The sequence below is a fragment of the Chrysoperla carnea genome, chromosome 4 (assembly GCF_905475395.1).
Source record: "Chrysoperla carnea chromosome 4, inChrCarn1.1, whole genome shotgun sequence".
Taxonomy (NCBI): domain Eukaryota; kingdom Metazoa; phylum Arthropoda; class Insecta; order Neuroptera; family Chrysopidae; genus Chrysoperla; species Chrysoperla carnea.
The window spans coordinates 8,905,290-8,925,984 of NC_058340.1; the positions used below are offsets into that span (position 1 = coordinate 8,905,290).

The 20,695-nt window shown below is 28.8% G+C and overlaps 1 protein-coding gene across 2 annotated transcripts in view; it reads right to left on the reverse strand.

Moving 5' to 3' along the window:
- Positions 1–763: 763 nt before the first annotated feature.
- The window catches only part of LOC123298115, a 32,948-nt gene continuing 13,016 nt past the window's right edge, over positions 764–20,695 (reverse strand). Inside the window, exons 3-5 of one of the 2 annotated variants that reach the window (XM_044880022.1) lie at positions 19,250–19,388; positions 8,421–8,591; positions 764–1,389 (exon numbers count right to left, since the gene is read on the reverse strand). In XM_044880022.1, coding sequence (XP_044735957.1) covers positions 888–1,389; positions 8,421–8,591; positions 19,250–19,388 — 812 coding nt within the window. In that variant the 3' untranslated portion in view covers positions 764–887. Of the gene's footprint in view, positions 1,390–8,410; positions 8,592–19,249; positions 19,389–20,695 lie in introns of both variants that reach the window. The other variant, XM_044880023.1, reaches the window with a different exon arrangement.

Below are 20,695 nucleotides of genomic sequence, written 5' to 3' on the forward strand. Positions count from 1 at the left end.
GATTCAAAGTAATTACTGTTAATCCTTAATCAGTTCATTTGCATTCCATCACTTTAAAATTACATTCCGGCGTACTACACAACATTTGTTATATGTAAGAGATAGAATAGTATTATTACACACCTAGGGAATAAAAGTAAAGAATTCCTCAGATCTCAGGCCTCGCCTCGGGTGACAAACATGGGATCTGAGACATTCTTTACTTGCTCCTGTGGTGTGTTTACTACTTTTCTCCCTAACGGAGGCGTTTTCTTTGGTGACGTTTTCATGAACATCTCTGCTTCTATTGATCGAACCTTGCTTACTATCGAACCCTGGACATAGCAAAATAATCTTAAAATCTCAAGAAAACCGCAATAACCTCATATTTTCAACTTTCTCTAATAACTTTTCGAAAAATGAAGGAATTGAGTTTAAATATTAGGAAAGTTGAAAATATGATGTTACTGCGGTTATTTTGCTATATTCACGGTTCGATAGCAGGCAAGATCGATGCTGAAATTCATAACAAACAATTCTTTTTTATTCGATCAATGAAAGCAAAAATATTAAAAAAAACGCCCCATCAAAGAAAACAATGTAGAGCTAAATTGTCTCAAACCGCATACAGAAGGTCGTGCGGATCGTTGCGGAACCAAAAAACTCCGTTAGTGTATTTTTTACAACGAAAAAAACCTTTTTAAAAAAATTAGCCTTCTCCCAAAATTTTCCGAATTGGTTATCAAAATCCGGTATATTTGATAGAGAAAAGATTTTTGAGATATTTTTTTTTTTTAAACTGAATAAATTGAATAGTTTTTTTGATAACTGCTAGGTCTATTCTTTTGCTTACAAAAACACTGTATTTTACGCCGAAAAACTTTTGATTTGATATTTTTGAACATTTTTTAAAAGATATTAATATTATCTGGTACAATTGTAGAATAATATTCATTTTGTTTAGATTCACGTTTAGTTTTTGTTCGATATTGATGGTTTAATCTGATTTTTTTTTCGTTATGTAACAACCTGATAGATTCATCATCTGTCTCATAATCATCATAAGCCGCATCATTATTATTGTTTTCATACGGTCCCAGAGTACGATATTCAATTTTTTCCGATTTTTCCGTTTCATATTTATCATTTTGAGTATTAATTTTGGTAGTCTCGTTTGATTTTGTTGACTCGGAGGGTGTTTTCGATGTAACAATTAGTATTTCATCATCACCACAATCATTTGCAGAAGTTTCATTACCAGTTGAATAAGCACATGTTGTTGGACGATATGTTGTTGTACTGTCTAAATCTTCTGGTGTACTTTGTTGTTGTAGAATTGGTTTACTGGCATCAGGAGAAATGGTATTTGATGAATAAATTGTAGTAGATGGTGGAGAAATTGTGGTTGTTCTGAAATACAAATAATATTTAGTTTTTCAAAAGTAATTATGAAATAGAATTACACAAAGGAAACTTATTTACTTAGAGACTTAGGCATGCAAGAGGCTTAAATAAATATTCGAAAATTTTCAAAAAAATTTTCTAAATTCATTCATTCTAAGTAAATGTGCCTTTAAATTATGCAAGGGAGCTAGTTGTGAAAAGATTTAAAAAAATTTACTCTTTATTTCTGATCCATTACCTGATTCGTAATAAGAAATATATTAAAGGTAGAAGGACATCAGAGAAATGATTAAATTCATCTAAAGCTTGATTTTTTTTATGTGAAGTTGGACTTAGTCTCAATCAATTCTGAAAATTCTAAGGGGTGTTGCCCGATTATTTAAATAAATAAATTACTTCAAAATTTGGTATATTTAACATTGGTTTTATGGTAAAACGGTAGATTGATGATATGTTTTCATAGATTTCCCCAAAACTAGTCGATGGAAATTAAAAAAAAAAACTATTTAAATTTCAATTAAAACCTTAATAAATTATTCGAAAAAAAACCCGTTGTGTCCCATTGATTAAGGATGTATGAGCACGGTAGTGAGCTCGCTATTTGTAAACGAACATAAAATAATTATATGTTCTCTACTAATACTGATGATCATAATAATAAAGTTTAAAACGGTGATATAGCCACAGGGGTTGCGGCTATCCATACTATTACCGAATACCGAAGCATATTTTCCTTCTTTTGATTTATATAGGATGATTAAAAATTACCATATGTATCCAACATACAAGTTTCTTTGTAAAAATTGGTTTACTAATACGATAAAAAATATATGATTCCTATGAAGGAAATATTTTCTAATCGAAAAGTACTCGGTTATTAGAAAATGAATAATAATTTGTTTCCTTAACTCAAAATATCCTAGAAATCTTTCTGACTTGAAGTGAAGAACATCGCAAAAAAAAACGTTAAAAAACAAACGATTGCGTCATCAACACTGTCTGGTATTTCAATAATTAACTCAGCCAATTGTTTGTTTTCACTTGTTTTCCACTGTTTTTGATTTCTTAATTTAATTATTCTCTTAGAGAGATAAAATATGTTTACATAATTTTGAAATGAAAATAGACTAATGAGTCAGCGTTTATTATATGTTGGAAATATTTTATTAATCTGAATATGCAACTGTTTCTGAATGTATTCTGTTAAAATTGATTAAACTTGCTATACAGAGAAATTATTTCTCCTTTATTCAGTCATGCAATAAGCTTTAATATATTTTGTTTTATTTATCATATAATTTTCATGGGGGTAAAGTTACGCAACATTAATTCAGGAGCAAATATTCCAGAAAGTTCATCTTTTTGTGAGTATCGCGCAACAATTACAGATCGTTTGATTAACATAACAAAATGGTTTTATTACTACAAACATAAAAATAAGTAAAAATATAACAGAAAAAGTTTTTCGGTCAATTCTAAGAATCTGTCAAGTTTATCTTAACAAGAACAAGCTCGGATTATAAATACCTACACTCTTGAACCAAACACATCATTAAGTCATTGATAAAAACCTTAAATTTTTACAGGAAACCGAACCCAGGAAAATTCCCGCGCTTAAAAAAACTATTCGAGGTATTGATAATTTATGAAATTTTTATTTTTAATTTAGTTAAATTTTTTAATTTTTATCTATCTACTGCAGCGCTAAATAAATTTCTATAGTGCCTTAACTTAGCTAGGAAGATTGACCGAACAACTTTTTGAATTTTGATCTCTACTAAACTTGGTCTTCACAGTACGAAAAGCAATATTAATGAAAGATTGTATCTATACAGAGATATCATTGACAATCTCAAACCTAGTTCTTTTCGTTAGCAGAAAATGTGCTTTCTATTCTTAACCCTTCCAGATACAGCCGCAACAGCTGAAAGAAATTTTTCAAAATTAAAACTGATAAAAAATTACCTAAGGACATCGATGGGACAGGAAATCAGAAAAAAGTATATATTTAATTTGAATTGTTTGGCTAGCTCAATTTCTAGGAGAAAGTGATAATCAATAAATATTTAATTTAATTTAATTCAAGCATTTTTGTTCCATTTGTGAGAAATATTTATTCTTAATTTGAACCCCTCAACTAATTTTGATCCAGGATCCCTCCAAGGCGAGCTACGCCACTGAGTTCGAGACAAGATCTAATGAATTTCCGAGGTATCGAATTACAAAACTGTTTTTAATGAAAGAATGTAGAGACTTCATTAAAGGACCTTTAGAGTAAGTAATCACTTAATCAAGATCATTTTACCTTATAACTCGTACTGTGTAAATCAAGGACTACATAAATGGACATAAATGGTATACTGATAAAACTATTACCTATTTTTTAATTAGATGAAACAATTTTGATTTAAAACATACAAAAGAAACTTAAAGAACTGCAAAGCTCTAAATATTGATCTGCAATGCTTTTTTCTTCTGCTGGTTTTTTTGAAGTATTATTATTTTGACTTTCTATTTGAGAACGATGCAGAATTTTGGTTTTTATAATTCTAAAAATAAATATTTAATATGGGTCTTGATCTGAGTATATCTACCAACTGAGAAATACTGAGAAATATTCTTTATTATACATGGTGGCTCTTCATACCCCATTAGAAGATCTGAGTAATATAGAGGACAAAATTCTACGAAAAAAGTCCTTCCAAACACTTTTTGAATCCATGTCAAAAAATATAGAATTTTTCCCGACCATTTTAGATTGGATATTATTTGGAATTTTGGTAGATTTCATATAAATTAATAAAGATATGAATTTTTGTTAACAACGTTGGTACTCGAAAGATTGATTTACGATTATGGCTTCTTTAGTAGGGCTCATTATAGATTGTAATTTTGTTTGTATCTACACAATAAAAAATTTTTTTGAAATTCTAATATGGAGTGCGTCACTTTTAATATAGAGAACTTCAATTCTAATTCAGATCATATTGTCGTTAATACGCTTCGATCGACGATAATTTCTGAGAATTTGTATCACTCCATATGACTCTGCTCTTCTAATGCGGTAGTTTTGGAACACTCAATATAATTAGATAATTTAGAACTAATAAATTCACATTTAAAGTGTTACCATCTTATAAACTAATAAAAGAAGAATCATTTAAAGAAATATTAAACTCTTCGAAAAAATTAACACAATAATGCTTTTTTAAAAAGAAGGTGACAATAATAAAATTCTTTAAAATACCTTACTACAAAAGTTAACAACAAAAAAATTAATAAAATAGACAAAGATAACAAATATTTACCACATTGATATTATTTTCGACTTTATACAGTGATTTTATATTAGAATTAATTTCTTTTTTCTGGCTGAAACTATGAAATGATCTATTATGAAATGGGTAAATTAATAAAACTGTCGTTGCAGGAAGGACGATGTGAGTGGTAATGCTCGTGGATAGTTTACCTTTACGATTTTCAGGAAGATGTGAGCAAATATTACTATCAAAAAGCCGTCTGCAATCGCACTGTTTTTCCATTTGTAGCTGTCATATTACGTGAGACATGATAATATGAAGAGGATGAAAGAGAGGCGTCTGCAAATCTAATTTTGAGAAATGTTCTGAGAACCGACTATACAGTAGCTTGAAAATTTAAAAATATTGATTTGATATCGAAACCAAAGATTTTTGAGAAACAAGTGGACTCCAAAGATCATATACAAATTATAAATATTTTTTTGAATGTTTTGGAATTAAGGTAGTACGAGCGCCAGCGCCAGTTTAGGCTTGTGTTTGAAATTATTTGAATCTTATTTTCAACTTTGTTATAACCTCATGAATGTAGACGACAAATTAGAACAAAATTTTTCGATATCTGCCATGGTTTTCGAAATATCGAAAGCTAAAAAATTAATCAACATTTTCAATTTTTAATATTTTGAAAATTATTACAGATATCAAAAAATTTTATTCTTACCCTTCATCTTATATTGTTAAGTCATAACATAATTTACCATCAAAATTTAATATATATATAGTTTAAATTTGTGCCCCCACTACCGTGCTCATACATCCTTATTTATTTGGGCACAACGGGTTTTTTTTAAATAATTTATTAAGGTTTAAACTTTAATTTAAACAGTTTTTTTAATTTCCACCTACTAGTCTTGGAGAAATCTATGAAAACATATCATCCATCTACCGTTTTCCCATTAGACCAATGTTAAATATGCCTACTTTTGAAATCATTTATTTATTTAAATAATCGGGAAACCCCCTCTAAAATTTTCACAATTGATTTAGACTTAGTCCAACTTCATATAAAAAAAATAAAGCCTTTTAACCAAAATGCCCTGGCGGTCGTACATCCTTAATTTGATAAATATTTCAAATAAATAAATCAAAATTTTTTTCAAAAATATCCAAAGATGCAAAGATGAAAGAAAATTGGATCAATTATATTTTGCTAGTTTACAATCATATGGTTGCTTATTACAATATCGAAACCTGGATTGGACGTTCAGGTAGACAGGTATGACGAATTAATAGAGGTTCTTTTTTTAATATTTGCTAATTATCAGGGAAATCTAAAAAAGCTTTCAAAATTATTCAAAAACAGTTTTCTTCATTGAAAAAAATTATGTCAAAAACATATATATAACTCTTTCCATGGACCTTAACATGTCAAAATATTACAGCTTTATGAAGTTATGAAGATGTGTAATAACCTTTTCATATTTGTTTAACAAAATTATTAAATATTGAAACAGAAAACAAAATTTATATTTGATGTTAATAAAATCCTTTCTGAATTTGATTTCTAAACGTATAAAAAGGGTTGAATAAGTAATCTGGGCACTAACTTTATTTCACTTCAACGAGATATATTAACTTGTACTAATTATAATAAATTATTTTAATTATCTCTACACTCTAAATATTTTCTGTATACGAATTAAAGAGTTAATCTCGAAATTATTTGCCATCGAATATCGAAACCAAAAGCATTCTAGATGTTCATAACAATTGGTCTTGCATATTCGACTAATATTTATGCTAATGTTTAGCTTTTTACCTGTCGAAAATTTCATATTCGCTAAGAATAGAATAGCGATTTCAGAAAAATAAACGATTTTTCACGCTTTTACATAATTTTTTGGAATTTACTCGAAAACTATACATTTTAGAGAAAAAAAAAGTCAGTCCAACCGAGCGTTAAATTTCCGATCGATTTTTATTGTATACAAACTTTTTCTTATCTTTCATATTTCCAGAGAAATCTTCATCATTGTACAAATTTCCGTGTTTTTGGTAGTTTTCTTATGTAGGGAGTTTTCTTATATCAAAAAATGAAAGTTTATTGTCCAGCGTAATAGCGGATAATTTTTCTTCGATTGGGTATGTTTTTATAATGTATTAAATTCCGGACTTTATTAATATAATTGTTCAAAATACCATCCCATTTCAGACCCGTTTCAGGTTATTTGATGCCCAAATTACATACAAATTTAAAAACATTAAATTTAATTTTTTTCAAGAGACTTGAGTAACGTATATACCTAAAATACCGGGTGGACCATTTATCATGATGATTAAATCAATAACATTAAAATTAATCCTTTAGGATTTGTATTATTTGAAAGGTTTATTATTTGATATTTAATGACTGATTGGGATATTGTATAAAATGGTACCCTTAGAACAGGGAAAGAACAGGGAATGCCAAGGTAAATAAAGTGGCTGCACCCAACATATAACGTGTAGTAAAATCAACTTTAAAAAAGTTCGGCCGTCACATGACTAGTCTAGTTAGCAACTAATTTATATTCATTGAATCTAAGTTATGAATAAAAATAATACATATTTGTATCACGTAAATGTCTTTTAATGCATTAAAAATATCGTTAAAAAAATATATTGTATGCAAGTGCTGCTTACAAATTTGCTAATATAGATATCGTTCTGCAACCATCAATACTCTAACTATAACAGTCGTCTCTGTTTATAAAATGATGGATCTTCGATGAACCCATAATTAAATAAAAATGTAGTTTTTATATCATCTACAAGATTGTCTAAATATTTTATAAAGTTTTATTGAAGTCCCTGGTTTTAATCTATCCTTGTATATCTCCTTAAAAATCACAATTTTAAAGTGACAGTGACTCCCTTAACTTCTATATTCAAAGAGCTGCCATAATAAACATTCAAAATCATAAAGTTCATTATGCGACACTCTGTATACATATAAGCACACATATAAATGAAAATATAAATGTTTATAAAATAAACAAATAAATAAAACATGTTCTACTCTACTCAAACAAAATTGAATGTTATTTACAAAATGTTAAGAAAAGTAATAATAAATAATTATGTATACACGCACCTCAATAAACACCAAAGCGTATAAAAAACAACAACAACAACAAATAGTACAGTTCAAAATGTTACAAATAAAGGAAAATTAAAGAAACCGCCCGCATTTTGCTAAAACCTCTTGGAATGTGTTTCTTAGGAGTTAAATATCATTAGTAAGGCATAAGTTAGGGGTGCAAATGTTCCTATTTTTGAATAAACAATAAACTGTTAATTCAATGAAACGATCAATGTTTAAGTTGACTTACAAAATTAATAAATAGGCAACTTGAATTACGTATACGTTATACATGTATAATAGTTTTCGATTATTTGATAAACGCTTATTTACGTCATACAAGTTGCCTATTTATTAATTTTGTAAGTCAACTTTAACATTAACAGTTATAATGAATAATAATTTATTGTTAATTAACAAATAGAAACATTTGCATCACTTAATCATGCCTTATTAATTATATTTGACACCTAAGAAATACATTTCATGAGGTTTTAATAAAATGCGAGCGGTTTCTTTCATTTTCCTTTATTAGATTTTTTACATCTTTTACTGTACTAAAAGTAAAAATAAATATAAAAAACAAAAAACATAAAAACCCTTCACCATTTTTTTATTATTCACAATTATTTATTATTTATCTAACCTGGTCTTACCCCTGTGAAGCGGTCACGGGGATGGCACCGTAATTATAATAATAGCATCGTGTCTGTTCACAGATAAAATCTTTTGTTGCCATACAATCAAATACATCCCATTCCATTAATGGTTTCGTTAATGCAACACAATTTGCACCTGGTGCACTTTCAACACTTCTACCTCCAAGTCTGTAAAAAATAAATTTATTTATAAAGATTAATAATAATAACGATAATGGGTATAAACGAAGACAACACACTTATTAAGTTAATATTAGATATCTTTAATGTCTATGAACAGTATCTAATGTTCATTACATATTTATGAAAATACAGAATTCGGAAGAAAAAAAAGTAGAACCAAGCCAAACTTGATAATAGAATCGAATTTGGACAGCATTGGAAAATTAAGTATTTAATTTCGAATGACGCAACTAATGGATTAAGAACCAGGACAAAAAAATTATTTGTATTTACTAAAGCTGATTATTTGAGAATTGGTTATATTACTTGCGTACACACAAATACTGCGGTCAGTTAAGCGAACGGTAGAACAAGGGTCAGATATATGTTTTCAAAATGTTTATGATTGTCGTGGTATTTAAATGAATTAACTAAAGCTGAAACTTATTATACAGATTGTATATTGCATATAAATAACAGTAATGACAGTCAGTAAGTTGTAAATGTAAAAACAGAGCTGGTCAGTTAGCCCTAATGTATGTACAATAAATAAATAAGATTCAGCTATAATGACCGTGGTATATAATTGAATTTACTAAAGCTGAAAAATGTTATACAAGTTGTATGTAGAACTGAACTGGTCAGTCAGCACTAATGTATGTACAATAAATAAATATATAATATAATAAATCAATTTTTGGTTTTCAAGTTCTTGCCAAATCCGTAACCAACAAATCTAATATAAACCAAACATTGTTTTGCAAATCTTTAGGCATTAGCCTAAATAAAATCTAATAAATCAACATTTTAGTTTTCCTGCCAGTTTCCAATTTTTAATCAAACTAACCAAGTTTATTGTTTATTTTTAATGATAAATTTTACTGTCAAAGGATAAAGATTATTACAGAATGCTGTTAGAAGCATGTAATTACTAGATAAATACAGAAGACTTAGATCCTTATTTTATGGCGATTTTCCACTAAATGGACATTCAAAAACAAAATTCAAACTCAAATAATAACTTAGCTTTTTGCAAACTTTTTGAAGATTGGCGTGTTTACCATAGTTGAAAAACCCATATTTGATCTTTATATTATTATCAAACTACTGCAAAACACGCCAGTTTTCAAAAACATTGCGAAAAGTTAAGTTATTACTTGAGTTTGATTTTGTTTCTGTTTGTCGGTTTAGTGGAAAACTGGCATTACACCCAAACTTCAGCGATGACTTCAATTGCTGAGCACGATGTTATCATTCAGAATTAATTCAAGGATGAATCAGTCGTAGTTTATAATCTTAACTCAATCCCTTTTAGCTTCTGCCAGGCTTGAAGATTGGTTCAGTTGTCTTTTCCTTCAAACATAATAGCTAGTAGGCACTAGGGCGGGCGATTCATTCTCTGTTGATTCTTCTGAAGTAGATGTTTGAATTCGATAACCAAACGAATAATTTAATCTTATAATTTTGAATATTTAGTTCTCTAAAGCTCTTTTCGGTATATCGAAACAATAAAAAGGTAAATTATTCATTCCGCCTTTTGTGTATCGACGAGTTTCGATAATGATTTTTAAGGTCAAAATAACAAATTTAAACTAAATCTTTTTAGAGTTTTTTGGCGTCTTTTAAAAGTTTTGACCTAACCTCAGACCTCATGGACCTAGACTTAAATCCGCCACTGATCATATCCAGTTTTAAAGAAATTTTATTATAAATTACTAATATAAGCTTTTAACACCTTTTAGAAACGCCCTATGTTATTAATTAACTATACATCAATATTGTGATCATTTAAAAGGTTTGTAGGTAAAAATATATTCTATCGAGGCTTTTAACTTTAAAAACCCTTGTTCTTAAGAAATTACGTACTTGACATCTTTCTAGTGGCATAGAAATGAGAAAAAATTGCTTCAATAAAATATAAAATGCATTAAAGAAAAAAATAAATTTTAATTACTTATTCTAAATGAGTAATATCAGCATGTTATCTGTCTTTAATTACAAAATTTATTATTTACAACCGTAATGGATATGCATAGGGTGGGGCAGAGTGTATAATGTTGAAAACTCTATAAAACAAAAACACATCAAAAAAATTCATTTTAGAAAATTACATGATTGAGTAAATTATATTTTTTACAAAACTTTTACATAATACATAAAAAAATCAGTTAAGAAAATTAACTTAATGTAACTGAGTTTAAAAAATAACTCCAGTAAGATTACCATTGTTGCCGACGCATTGGCTTTATCATTAAAACTAATGGCTTTACTTTTCCTTTCCTAGACAAAAAAAATTTTAATGGGCAAATAATCGAAAAATATTCTGGTAGATTACATCCATTCAAGTGTGTTCTTTCAGACTATCAAATTCATCACATTCAGATTTGAACCACCTATTGTCCGTTTTGTTATTCCAGTGCTTATACTACTGTTTTCTCTCTCCTGATATTCCTTTTGCTAAACAAAATCACAAAATTTGATTAATTTTGACTTGACTTGACCTAACTATATTTTATGAATTATTAAAAATTATACTTTTTAATTTTCTTAAATTCTCTTTAATGTACATAGTTTAAGATGGTAAAAAATATTTTGGAAAAATTGATGGGTTCTTGTTTTTCAGCTTTTTCGAAATTGCATACTTCTCACCCCATACTTTCTATCATAATAAACATGCTAATAATAAATAGACCAGTCATTAGAGCCAAAAATTTTTCATAAACTAAAATATATTAAAATATATTTCCTTTTTTTTTGTCTGTAAATTAGTGGACAAAATAGTGATGTGTAAAATCAGACCAGGATCAAGGTCTCAGTTAAGCTACATAATATTTTTTCCCAAGTTTGTAACGCTTAGAAACAAAATTTTGGTATAGGTGTTCATAAAATCACCTAAATAATTAGTTCAATTCCTTATCCGTCTGCCTGCCCATGTGTATAGCGTGCTCAAGAGTTAAAAACTTTGAAAAACAAAACAAATGCCAACCGGAAGTTCACCATAATTGTGTTGGTTTTTTAAATTTTTCTTATGTATTAAAAATAATTTCAAGCTATGACATTCAACACTTTCTATACAGGGTCTATCAACAATTAACTCAGTCAATCGTATGTTTTCATTTGCTTTATTAGTACATTTTTAAATATTAAAAATCCATGGAAATTGATTAGAAAATCTATCGTCTGTCTATCTTCATGCCTAGCTCGACTTGAATAACCTTCTGACTGGTCTATAATAAATCTAGCAATTTATTGTTTTAAAAGCATTTATTTCTGTGAAACAGATATTTTCATTAATTTTTAATTTTCCCAAGAATAATCTGAAACATTCATTTTCATTTATTATTAATATACATGTTTGCATACAAATTATTTAAAAATAATTAATGCGGGTATTCTACAATTTATGAGATGGATAGTTGCATTTTATGCAGTATCCAGATTTCTTTCTCTTTATGACAACACTGAATGTATCGAGTAATAAATAGCAGACAAGTCTCCTCATTAAGTTCCTTTCGAGTTTTATTGTTTTAGAATAGAAGAATTTAGCATTTTCAATATTTAAATATGTTATGTGAATAAATATAAATTAAAACACTTGAATTTTCGCTTAACCACTTTATTATAATTATTATGCGACATGTTTCGGATATTACTTCATATTCTACTGTCGCAGTTGACTAAAAAAATGTAAACACTTGAATTTTTGCTTAACCACTTCATTGTAATTTATAATGCGGCATGTTTCGGATATTACTGCATATTCAACTGCGACAGCTAGTTACCCCTTAGAAAAAATTCGAAAAAATCGTAAAAAATTATTTGTTTCGGAATTTGAGGAAACTCAGTTTATAAGGTAATTTTGACCCAAAAAATTCAAAAATCGAGTTTATTTGGCGATTGGCCGAGTAATTTTCGAAAAAAACGATATTTCGGAACGATTTCCGGTATTATCTCGAGAATTATTCGCCCAATCGTTAAATGAAACCGATTTTTGTATTTTTTGGGTCAAAATTACCTTATATACAGAGTTTTATCGAAATTGGAGACGATAAATTTGTATCGATTTTTTGCAATTTTTTCAAGGGGTACCCCTTAGAAAAAATTTGAAAAAATCGTAAAAAATTATTTGTTTCGGAATTTGAGGAAACTCAGTTTATAAGGTAATTTTGACCCAAGAAATTCAAAAATCGAGTTTATTTGGCGATTGGCCGAGTAATTTTCGAAAAAAACGATATTTCGGATCGATTTCCGGTATTATCTCGAGAATTATTCGCCCAATCGTTAAATGAAACCGATTTTTGTATTTTTTGGGTCAAAATTACCTTATAAACAGAGTTTTATCGAAATTGGAGACGATAAATTTGTATCAATTTTTTGCAATTTTTTCAAGGGGTACCCCTTAGAAAAAATTCGAAAAAATCGTAAAAAATTATTTGTTTCGGAATTTGAGGAAACTCAGTTTATAAGGTAATTTTGACCCAAAAAATTCAAAAATCGAGTTTATTTGGCGATTGGCCGAGTAATTTTCGAAAAAAACGATATTTCGGAACGATTTCCGGTATTATCTCGAGAATTATTCGCCCAATCGTTAAATGAAACCGATTTTTGTATTTTTTGGGTCAAAATTACCTTATATACAGAGTTTTATCGAAATTGGAGACGATAAATTTGTATCGATTTTTTGCAATTTTTTCAAGGGGTACCCCTTAGAAAAAATTCGAAAAAATCGTAAAAAATTATTTGTTTCGGAATTTGAGGAAACTCAGTTTATAAGGTAATTTTGACCCAAGAAATTCAAAAATCGAGTTTATTTGGCGATTGGCCGAGTAATTTTCGAAAAAAAACGATATTTCGGATCGATTTCCGGTATTATCTCGAGAATTATTCGCCCAATCGTTAAATGAAACCGATTTTTGTATTTTTTGGGTCAAAATTACCTTATAAACAGAGTTTTATCGAAATTGGAGACGATAAATTTGTATCAATTTTTTGCAATTTTTTCAAGGGGTACCCCTTAGAAAAAATTCGAAAAAATCGTAAAAAATTATTTGTTTCGGAATTTGAGGAAACTCAGTTTATAAGGTAATTTTGACCCAAAAAATTCAAAAATCGAGTTTATTTGGCGATTGGCCGAGTAATTTTCGAAAAAAACGATATTTCGGAACGATTTCCGGTATTATCTCGAGAATTATTCGCCCAATCGTTAAATGAAACCGATTTTTGTATTTTTTGGGTCAAAATTACCTTATATACAGAGTATTATCGAAATTGGAGACGATAAATTTGTATCGATTTTTTGCAATTTTTTCAAGGGGTACGTACAGAAAAATTTGAAAAAATCGTAAAAATTTATTTATTTCGGAATTTGAGGAAACTCAGTTTATAAGGTAATTTTGACCCAAGAAATTCAAAAATCTTAATATACTATGTATATTTCATATAGTCTAAGTCTAAGATATATACTTTATAAGTCTATTCGAAAAGAACAATATATATTTCTTTAATTTGTGTACATTTCCGTAACACGCTGCCAGCGTATTAACTAATTATGTTATATTTTTATTGACTAACGCCAGAATACACACAACATACACATCTGGTTATTTTTTTATAAATTATAAAATAATACAAAAACAAAAAAAGTTATAATAAATAAATACGTTTATATAATTAATGTAAATTAAATTACACACAAAGGGAGGTAAATATTTCCCTAATCTCATTATTTTGTTATAACACAACACTTTTTATATACGTATAAATCCACTGGAAAAAATGGAACAAAAAATATAAAGTTCTATTAGTTAATTAAATTGTCATTTAAAATTAATACAGTCACTGTTATGTCAATGTCTGTCTATGGGTATTAACTTTCTGATACAAAGTTATTTTTTTCACCCCGAAAAGTGAAATCATAAATTTTATATCCTTAAGGTAGTACAAGCGCCAAAGCAAGTTCAGACTTTTGGTTGAAATGATTTGTACCTCATTTTTAACTTTGATGAGGAATTTTATACTTAATAACTTCATGAATGTAGATGAAATATAAAAATAAAATTTTTCGATATCTGCTTTGGTTTTCGAAATATTGAAAACTAAATAATAAAAAAAAAATTCAATTTTCGAAATTTGAAGATCAGTGGAGATATCGAAAAATTGTATTCTTACTTTTCGTCTTATATTGACATGTTATAACATAATTAACCTTCAAAATTGAAAAATATTTTTGTTTAATTTGTGTCGCCAACAAGTAAAAACAAGCAATTGACTGAGTAAATTGTTGAAATACCACGTATAGACATGTGTTGATTACTCTGTCACATAACACATACATACATGTCACACATCTACTGATATTCCCATATAATAACATACTATACAATTTGCTCATAATTTGCGCTCTCGCGAGTAAACAGTAATGTTTACGAAAAAATGTTTCAAACAAAAGTTGTTTATTAGGAAGTTTTTTTAAATTTAACCTTTTGTTCTATCTCTGACGGTTTACAAGATGGGTCCTACGGACCCAAGACTCATGTGACCTATGAGCAACATTTACGAACTCGACCTCACTTTTTACGTCCCTAGCACGCTATAAAAATTTCAGCTTGATATCTCTTTTCATTTGTGAGTAATCGTGATGCCAGATGGACAGACAGACAGACAACCGGGAATGAACTAATTAGAGGATTTTATGAGCACCTATACCAAAATTTTGTTCATAGTATACCTTGGTATATTTCATATACATGGTATAAAAATCAAGCCTCTTATAAAAAAAATTGCCCTGCCGCTCATACATCCTTATGTGATATATGTGATATACACGATTTTCAAACTTTTTCTAAATAAGAAATGTAGGAACATTTCATTTCAAGAAATTACCATTTACTCCATATATTTATTTCATGAAAAACTTTTTCCGTTCAATTAAATTTTGAACCCCTTTAATGTGGGAACAACAATAAATGAATGTGGTGAGTCATTTTAGTTGACCATCTTGTAGTAATGATTTTCTATTAAAATTCTAAAGATACAATAAATAAACTTTGTCATTTATACTTAATTAAATAAGTTTGTTGAATGAGACCAAAACAAAAGATACAATTTATTGTATACCCTAAAAGTGTATTGAAACTTACTTTTATTTTATTTCTACAAAAGATATTATTTGTAGTGCAAAATTATTATTAAGTTAAATTATTATTCAGAACCCTTCAACACTGCAGCGCAAGGTAAATGTATCTATAAAGGCTTGGAACTACACAAGAGAGTATAATTGCGTAGATAGACGCACGTAAATACTGACTCCAACATCAATTTAGTATGCCATATTTCTTAATGCTTCAAAATAATTGGTAGCCTAAAAATTTAGATCATGAGGTTTCTTGACACTGCACCTCTATGGAAGTTTTTTTTCAATTTTTCCAGAGGGTTACGATGTGGGCAATGAAATTTTTCGAACTCTTTTGTTAATTTAACTTTATTTTGAGTCCATTGTTTAAAATCCCATCTGCCCAGCATATATAGAACTTAAAAACGTAATCGTAATTTGGGAAGGAGGGTGGTTTCCGATTTTTGGGAGGGTTTCAAATGGCCAAAGTTGTATCAATTTTGTAGAAATATTTTGTCTTACAACATATATTATCAAGTGAAATTAGTTTTATGCGGTTGCCAAAATTTTGAAGACTAGGAGGTGAAATTGGGGGTGCGACGCATGCCTCCTAAGGCAGGTAACGGATAGAGACACTGATCCATGTGTATTTGTTTTCAAGTAAAATAGAAAAACATTTGTTAGTGTTCAAAATTTTTGGTATAACTGTTCATTTTATTTACAAATAATATTTACTCTTATATTTTGAGCTTTAATCACTATACTTATTGGGTATTTTGTTATGCCATATTTCAGTTTTATAAAAATACTGAGGGGATAAAGTTTGAAAAAGTATACCTTGGTATATTTCATATACATGGTATAAAAATCAAGCCTCTTATAAAAAAAATTGCCCTGCCGCTCATACATCCTTATGTGATATATGTGATATACACGATTTTCAAACTTTTTCTAAATAAGAAATGTAGGAACATTTCATTTCAAGAAATTACCATTTACTCCATATATTTATTTCATGAAAAACTTTTTCCGTTCAATTAAATTTTGAACCCCTTTAATGTGGGAACAACAATAAATGAATGTGGTGAGTCATTTTAGTTGACCATCTTGTAGTAATGATTTTCTATTAAAATTCTAAAGATACAATAAATAAACTTTGTCATTTATACTTAATTAAATAAGTTTGTTGAATGAGACCAAAACAAAAGATACAATTTATTGTATACCCTAAAAGTGTATTGAAACTTACTTTTATTTTATTTCTACAAAAGATATTATTTGTAGTGCAAAATTATTATTAAGTTAAATTATTATTCAGAACCCTTCAACACTGCAGCGCAAGGTAAATGTATCTATAAAGGCTTGGAACTACACAAGAGAGTATAATTGCGTAGATAGACGCACGTAAATACTGACTCCAACATCAATTTAGTATGCCATATTTCTTAATGCTTCAAAATAATTGGTAGCCTAAAAATTTAGATCATGAGGTTTCTTGACACTGCACCTCTATGGAAGTTTTTTTTCAATTTTTCCAGAGGGTTACGATGTGGGCAATGAAATTTTTCGAACTCTTTTGTTAATTTAACTTTATTTTGAGTCCATTGTTTAAAATCCCATCTGCCCAGCATATATAGAACTTAAAAACGTAATCGTAATTTGGGAAGGAGGGTGGTTTCCGATTTTTGGGAGGGTTTCAAATGGCCAAAGTTGTATCAATTTTGTAGAAATATTTTGTCTTACAACATATATTATCAAGTGAAATTAGTTTTATGCGGTTGCCAAAATTTTGAAGACTAGGAGGTGAAATTGGGGGTGCGACGCATGCCTCCTAAGGCAGGTAACGGATAGAGACACTGATCCATGTGTATTTGTTTTCAAGTAAAATAGAAAAACATTTGTTAGTGTTCAAAATTTTTGGTATAACTGTTCATTTTATTTACAAATAATATTTACTCTTATATTTTGAGCTTTAATCACTATACTTATTGGGTATTTTGTTATGCCATATTTCAGTTTTATAAAAATACTGAGGGGATAAAGTTTGAAAAAGCGTAAAGTCACGAACTTCGAATCAAATAAAATAATGTCTAACCGATACATGTTAAATAGGTACTCGCTAAATTTTGCAGTTATTTTTCCTTAGTAATCGTAAAAGTGGAAAAAAGTAGAAACATTCGCTGCTAATCATTGATTTGAAAAACTTTGCTTTCAATTTGTCAATTATTATATAATACTGCTCCCTAAAGTGAACTATGTAGAGATTATATTTTGAAGTGAGAGACTCAGGGACAATCGGTGGAGATAAATAAGGGTGTGCTGGTGTAATGGTACTCTGGATTACACTTTTTGTACCGTGGATCACACGTTGTTATCAGTAGGTTTTTAATATATTCTAAATTCTCAGAAAACACACAACTTATAGGAATAAAAGTTCCATAAGGAGAAACCAGTTTTATTTTAATAAATGGCTTTAAAAAACATCCAAAAATGTTCGTTTCGATTCTTGGTACTACACTTTCCCTTAGTATACAACTGCTTGTTGAATAAAATAGCCAGCCAGATCTGCACATGATAAAAGAACATCAGAATTTTTTTCAACAAAAAATTTCTGTTTAAAAGTGTATGTGACATATGAATTGAATTTATATGCATTTCACACTTCCTGAATATAACTACTCCCTAGAAGGATAAACTTATATTTAGTTACAAAAACTATATTACTATCTAGAGAACAATTAAGCGTCCAACGAATTAAAAATTGTCTTTACTGCAGGAAACGAAAAGATTTAATATAAAATGAATTCCATTATTTTATTATACACTATATGGCGTCAACTTTATAACTTTCAAATACAAAAAAATAATCATATATATTTTTCTAGTTATAATTTTTTTTTTCTAAATGCGCGCTGAAATAAATTATCATAACTTTGTATAAAAAGTTATTTCAATAGCATTTGCATACTATTTAGTTTCTATGTCATACTTTTTTACTTTTTAAAACAAATTATGCAAAATTTAAACGCTTTTTTAAGGCAATAAGAAAGTATGTTTTTTATATCAGTCATGATGACATAGTCGAAATTTTTTTCAAGGGAACTGTAAAAACTTCAGGGACTTTACAAGCTCGGTCGGTTATACATTAATGCTTATGCATAATTTTACTGTTCAATAGAAAATGGAATTGGAAATGAAATTTTTCACATATGAGAAATCTTTCACCAATTACAAAAGTGAATAATACTAAAAACCATTCGTCAAAATTCACTTCACGGCAATAAAACCGACCACATTAATATTTAAATAGTTTTGTCACGCACTGGGTATTGGACCTAGTTAACTAATAGAACAAAGTGATTAAAATGCTGAAATTTGATCTAAATCCAATTTTCAATATTTATTAATAAATTAATAATATTTAATGATGGATACTGCAAAATTTTTATTTTATATGTTGATTGAGCACCAAAATTTGGTTTATTTTGGTTTTTTAGATTCTTTTTTTCCCTAAAATCAGAGCTGTCTTCTTAGACTCCCAAAAATTACTTACCTTGCTGAAAATGATCGCTCTTGTTTTTGATTTCTCATCATATTAAATGTTGAATTAAATGGTAGACCAGTACTCATCCAAATCAACATATTTGTACCTAATTTATTACCAGCAGTCCAATAGTCCGTTGTAGTGTACCCTGGAATTAAAAAAAAAGAAAGATTATAAATAGCTCTTTATAGAAATAAAGATGCGATGTGTATTCTTTCAAAAACAAATGCGATTAGATATTTTTATACCATGCATATATGTAATATGATAGGTATGTAACGCTTGTAACGTTTGTAACGCTTAAAAATATTGATGCCATGAACAAAATTTTGGTATAAATGTTCATAAAATCACCTAATTAATCCATATCCGGTTGTCCGTCCGTCTGTGGGCACGATAACTCAAAAACGAAAAAAGATATCAAGCTGACATTTTTACAGCGTACTCAGGACGTAACAAGTGAGTTCGAGTTCGTAAATGAGCAACATAGGTCAATTGGATCTTGACCTATGAGTCCGTAAGACCCATCATATAAACCGTTAGAGATGGAAAGTTTAAATGTAAAAAATGTTCCTTATCAAAAAATAAACAACTTTTGTATGAAACATTTTTTCGTAAGCATCACTGTTTACCCGTGAGGGAGCAAATTAGGCGTAAATTGTATAGTATATATTATATAAATTGTATATGTATGTGCAATGTGATAGAGTAATCAACACTATTTATGCATGGTATTTCAACAATTAACTCAGTCAATTGTTTTTTTTTCACTTGTTTTCTCATAAAAACTGCCCTGTAGATGATTTCGTCTACGTACTACAAAAAAATTTTGATAAACCATCTATATTTCACCTTGATTGTCTCGGATACTTTTAATATGTTAATGATGTCGATTGACACAGGACTCGCAAACTGAATTGTACGGTAGACGCACAGCCAACATGGGTGTCAAGTGATTTGTGATTCACAAGTCGTGACTTGTGAATAAATCAGTAATCGTGAAGATATCCTCATACATTTAACATATGTTAATGAAGTTCCATGGCTAGCCCACCTGTCAACCTTTCTCATGACTAGAATGAAACTGAAGCATCATCTTAGCATAAAAAGAAGATAATGATCAAGTCTACAGAAGAAGAAATAAGGCAACACAATTTGTTAAGTTTTTTTTTTAATGTAATAGAATGTGATAGCCCATCGTCCCGTAATGATTGTTGACGGATGCATAGCCTACGCCTCACATGTTTTACTTATACTAGAGTTTGCAGAGAAATAGTGGAAGAAAAGTTTATTCTATCACAAATTTCCTACAAAATGGTAAAATTCGGCAGATATAATCTAATCCGAAAGATGCAGATCTAAAACTTCGGAGGTTTACAAAATTGATAAAAAATATGTTCAGTTTGGGATAGAGTTGGACCTAAACGCAAGGGGAAGCTCTCATGTTTTAGATTA